At 38.3% G+C, this 6,000-nt stretch overlaps 1 protein-coding gene across 3 annotated transcripts in view; it reads right to left on the bottom strand.

Moving 5' to 3' along the window:
* The window catches only part of RFTN1 (raftlin, lipid raft linker 1), a 2,439,049-nt gene that overhangs the window by 42,958 nt on the left and 2,390,091 nt on the right, over positions 1–6,000 (bottom strand). For all 3 annotated transcript variants that reach the window (XM_044066769.1, XM_044066767.1, XM_044066768.1), the window contains exon 9: positions 600–681. In XM_044066769.1, coding sequence (XP_043922704.1) covers positions 600–681 — 82 coding nt within the window. The remainder of the gene's footprint in view (positions 1–599; positions 682–6,000) is intronic.

Below are 6,000 nucleotides of genomic sequence, written 5' to 3'. Positions count from 1 at the left end.
AGATGTTCCCTTGTTCAAGTCAAAGACTGGGTTCTTTTCTATTCTGTTAACATCTTTATTGAATTATCACTTAAGACACAGGCAAACATACATTTACAGAGAAGAAAACAAACCAAGTTAACATGTTCAGTTACAAACATTATTTTATTATTTACATCACATACATGCTTCTATACAGTCATCATCAATCCAACACAGATTGGGTACATTTAGCGTAGAGTTTGTATGTCCTCCAGGTTCTTGTGGATCTTCTCTGGGTACTTAAGTTTCCTTTCACCTCACAAAGGCTTGACATATATTGACTGGTCACTTTAAATATTCCCCTAAGTGTGACTGTGATGTGTGTGACATGAAGAAAGGCCTTGCAATATACATACATTTAGGGCAGCATGGGGGGTTAGGCTGGATGTGAACTCTCCCTTAAGCTGTAATTATTTATTTTATGCATGCCATGCACACATTGTTATAATCTGTGCTATTGTAGCCTTTGAATCGTAACACAATGGACTTATACAATCCCTTCTGATAATAAAGGTCAAATTACAGTGCATGATTTCAGTTGCTAAGACCAACATGAAAATTAATTTAAAGCACCTTACCTTGGATTCTTTTTTCTTTTCCTTGGTAGGCATGGAGGGTCTTTGCAGGAAGACAATTTGTTTTGTGGCCCAGCTACCATCTCTGCGAAAGAAACCCAGTCTGCATTAAAAATAATTTAACAGCAACCGAGTATTTCAATGCAGATTCATCATGTGATTACAGATTATACCACACCAGCTCTCACAATCTTGAGCCTGAACAAAAATTAATGAGAATGCTCTTACTTTTCAACTCTTACTTCACACTGTGTCGAATGTTGTGAGTATCTCTAATTTGAAACACTAGTACACACCTTGTGAGATAAAAATAAAGAGCATAGATCAAACCACATCTGAAAAAGGTTTGCAAAATAATACTTGCAATGTATACATAGAATTTTTGCGCACTTCCCTTTTCTGTGACATTATACGATACATGTAAATTACACCTGAGAAATAATAAGAATCCTTCAGTACAGTGGTTCAGAATGCATAATGGCACACAGTCCTTTGATAATGCAATGCCATCACCTGGCACCTGTTCCAGGTCTTTTTACCTCTTCATTTTTTTACTGCATGCACAGCAGTCTTGCAAATAGCTGCAAAAATAAGTACTGTATAACTTCTCCATAATACTAGGCATTTGAAGGTGCTCTTTCTATGGTGAGACTGTGTAAGCCAAAAATAGTTAAAGTCAGGTACTTAGTGAATTTTCCTTTAAATATTAAAATAATATATTCAAAGAGGCATCTGCTTTGTGTTAATTTAACATGCTATAGAAACAACATCCTTTATTGTTTCTCAGAGATATTTTACACATTGTTGACTATGGGGCAATTCAAAATCCTACTACATGCAAGCAAAAGTATTTCTTCTCAATCTAATTTTCTAGTTTTGCTCAGCCCACTGACACTGAAGATTACAGTGACAATGCCTTATTCTAGTTAGAAGGACCGGTTAGCAGAGACAAGACGCTGTCTGCATAACTGGTGATACTCCATCTTTAACCAGAAACATAAATACTAAGTAGCCTATTTTGTCTTGTTATTTACTGAAACAGAATTGCAACATTAATGTGTATAACTAGGTTTAGGTTAAATTTTTATTTTTCCACTAACAGCAGTAAAGAAATTATATGCAGAGCTCAAGTTTCACCTGATATGTACATTTTATAATTACAAGTATAATTCATAAATAATCTAAAAACGTATCCAAATATGGAAGCTGTGGTGTCACACGGTGAACAGATCTTGTTCCATATATACCATTTAAAAACTCTAGCTAAAATACACTGTCAATATTTTTACTTCTTGTTATTACAGTGAATGTACAGATATGTGGTGGTCATCATATCAGCAATTCTTCCAAACAAGTTCCTGCAGGAGGCAATAAACAAAAAGTTCATCAATACCATTAAGGACTTCATAGACTGTAGGTCTTAGGTCAGTACATGAAACTTTCCCAGGCTCTAACTCCAGGCATCTGATTCTCCAGCTCTTTAATGTGCTACAAACATAGCACAAAGGCAAACCAATCAAATTCATTACATTCACAGATATAGGCCACACACCCAACAGAACGCCTTTTAGACTTTGCCTGCCTAAGGTGAGGAAATTGAAGAAGATGGACCATGACCATGCAGATCTAGCATTATGACAAATATATAATTTTTGTTTCTGACATTGTCTGATCAGTCGTCTTGGAAAAATATCAGAGAAGCTGATGTTAAAGCTGTACAGATATAAACTATGAAGTTTAGAAAATGAGAATGATGTAGACATTGTTCTCTTTGAATGTGCCATTGATGTAATGTGCAAATTCTTCAATTACTCTGTATAACAAAACTTAATGCATTCTGAAAGCCATCTGACCAGAGTAACTTTAAAAACCTTGGAGCCCAATTTGTTAGAAGCATAACAAAACAAACAATTGAGAATCTTCTCTAATAAATTTTGTTCAGTCCACACAGATTGTGATTAAATACCTACGCACATCCATACAATACATTATATACTCCCCTCTGCCAGTGTAGTTTGGAACAACATAGCAAGATTGATTGATTGGATTAAACTAGACTCAGTGGCTGCTCAGAACAAAAATGCAGGGTTTGTCTACAACACCACTCTGTCTTTTTGAAAGACCAAAAAATGAGGCTTAACACAAACTTTGAGCTTCTTAAGTTCTTTTGGTGCAGGAGCCTTCGTCAATGGAAAAAAAATGTTTTCCAAGGTATACACTTTAAATCTTCTTTGGAAGCTGGTTTGAAAGAAACCAGTATTGACTTTTTCAACAAACAATACATGTTCCAGGGATATACTAATCTTCAGAAGGGCATCTGATCTGGAGCATACTCCTTAAAAATGCTTTACAAACATAGAGATGACAGAGAAGAGCTGTGGAATTCCTGATGGAAGTTAAAAGATAAACCTTGACAGAAGAGCAGCTAAGTCCTCTATCAACAATTTGATAGAGATAATCTAGAATAGCTGGCACAGGTGCTGATAAATGGATGCAGACGTTTGGAAGCAGCTAAAATAGAAAATGTGTTCATCTACTCCTGAATGAACACAGACTTTTGGAAGCAGCTAAAACAGAAAAATGCATTCATTTACTCTTGAATGTTGTTTTTTTTTGGCTTCTGGGCAAATGTAAATATTTGGATGACAATAGGCAGCTATGTGGCGTCTCTTCTCATCAGTAAAAGTGGAGTAACCATGTGTTTATCAACAGTGAGCGAAAGTCTGGGTGAGACTTGTTGGATGGATGAGTCATCAGGGCTCTTAAGTGCTTCAGTCATACAGACTCCTCCAGAAGGTGAGGCCAAAGCAAAGGGATGGCTATGAAAATGATTTTGATTTTGACTTGTTTTGCTTCTTCTCTTTAGTTTCTTAATGAGTATGAGTGGAACTAAAAGAAAAGTGCAGAGGAATCCTACAACCGCTTCTGGATGACATCATTCTTGTGCCACTTCCCCAGTGGGGGATCAGGGAGTAACGTTGCTGCATTGTTTGTTCATGGATGTTTATAGGTCATAGCAATGCTTCTCCCTGTGATGGAAGAACTTCCATGCAACTGACAAGCTGATAAATTATGCATGTAACATCAGCAAACAGAAGTTGAGTTTGTCTGCAAGGGAATTTGCCTTTCCTAGTAATACTGATGTCTATCAGAAAGTGATTAGCTGACAAAGCCCATTGCCACAGTCTCGTGGTTTCTTGATCCAGGGGATATGAATGACTCCCACCCTGTATCACAGCCTTATTATAGTGAGGAGGATCAACCCCATCTTCAGAACACTGAAGTGCAGACTGCCTCCAACCGTGCCCAAGCACCCTGGACTGTATGCCTTTGAAAATGCTTCCCCCACCATAGGGCTTGCACATCCATAGTGATTGTTACTATAGGTGAGAAAAGATAGAAGCAGATGTCCAGAGTAAGATTTGGAATGCATAACCATCAATGGAGGTGTGATTTGCAAGGGAAATCCTTATCTGAGCTGACAAGAAGTCTGTTCACTGAAACCGATGCATCTTCAAACTTGAGAATCCTCATGTGAAATGTAGCACAAGGGACCAGGTAAACTATGACTTCCATTAATACAGAAGCCCTGAGGGAGACAGCTGATGAAACCATGCTGAACTGAAAAAGTTGAGACAGTAACTGCTGAACTGGAGGGACTTTCTCTTGGGGTAGTCTGGCCTTGTATAATTCAGCATCTAATGTGTAGCCAGTAAATATGAGGATATGGGATGGTTTCCCCTATGACTTCACAGTGTTCACTATTATTTCTAATTAGTGGAACAGCCAGAATAGACACTCCAATGCTGAATCTAGTCTTTCTAATGTTGGAATGACTAGGTGACAGTCATCCATGTAAGGAAGCACATTGATGACTTGAGGCCGCTGGTTCATTGCAACTACAATAATACACCTTCAGAGTTGAGGTGAGACTATAGGAAGGGAACAAGAACTGATGCTGACTGATTCCTACCTGGGAGCAAACAAACCTCCTTGACTCCTTTGTGATATTTTGGATGTCCAAACAACAGATTCAGTCTCACCTTGACAAGCAAAGAAGAATCAACTTCAATATGACCTTTCATAACTGTTTTCTTGGGACATACTTATTTAGACCACTGACACCTAGCACTGGCCTGGAGTATTGGTCTTCTTTGGAATGAAGAAGGAGCTAGAATAATACCTGTATTCTCTGTGTTCTGGCAGAACTGACTGGATGGCCCTTTTCTGAAGGTTTAAGATCTCTTTCTTGGCAGTACTTTTTGGTGGAGTGGGATATCACATAACACAACTGAGTGCAGCTTTGGAGGATATGTCATTGGATTTTGTAGCCACTGAATATAAATATCTAAATTCAGGGACCCTACCTCCAGAGTAGGACAGTCCAACAAACCATCAAAGACCCTAACCTGCTGCTGTCTTCTAGAATGTAAACTGCAATGTGCCTGATTTGATGAGAATTCCTACATGAGGGAAGGTCAATTTTGTTAATTACCAGGGCCAGTTGGTTCTTTTTAGACTGTTGATTGTTCTACTGCTGTTGGTAGAGCCTATACCATAGCTGACATAGACTCTTCTTGGTCCTGGAAAAGGTGTGTCATTGAGTCTTGAAATGAATGGCAGCAACTGTCAAGAGTTTCCCATTCTTTCTCACTATTTTCCCATTTTCCTTGAGTTGTTGACTGAAAAGACCAGTTCCATTAAATGAGGTATTAATAAAGGATGCCTTGAAATTCTTGGTGAAAATGGCAAGCCACAATCAGATATGATGTCATATGGCAACATCAGGATCCACTGCCATTACTGCACCACCTACAGAATTATGTGCCAGATACATCATGAGGATGGATACGGATGAAACAATTTCAAACTGAGGAATGAGCTTGGACTTCTACCCATTGTTCAGAAGCTGTTCCAGCATCTTGCTCATCTTTTCCACAAAACCATGCTGGAAATGGATTCATGTTCGTATATCAAGAGAAAATTCTACAAGTCTTGATACATCAAATTCAAATCAATGAATACCAAAACATTTTTTGCATGAGTGCAAGCCCTCTGCATTTTCAATGTGGGGTGAAAATCTTACCTGCCAACTGTATATATATATTGCTTCAATGGGTGCACAACAGTGGGGGAAAGGGCAAAGTCAATGCTTGATGAAAACAATATTCAGTGACACTAAATCACTGAACCAGGATTCACACATTGCACAGCTGTCAGTTTCCCCCAGAAACACAGCAAATACAAAAGGTATATAAGCTTCCTGACAGAAACAGAATACATTTGTTTCTCGTATTAGTCCAAGGCTCTCAATTCCTTATCCAGCAGAGGACTCATAAAAACTCTGACATATGTTTGCCTTCTTAGAGGTTGTTATGGTGATGGCAGTCAATGAATGAAGCCT

The sequence above is a fragment of the Protopterus annectens genome, chromosome 3.part1, assembly GCF_019279795.1.
Source record: "Protopterus annectens isolate FY-2018-M chromosome 3.part1, PAN1.0, whole genome shotgun sequence".
Taxonomy (NCBI): Eukaryota; Metazoa; Chordata; order Ceratodontiformes; family Protopteridae; genus Protopterus; species Protopterus annectens.
This window is presented reverse-complemented; position numbering and strand designations above follow the sequence as displayed.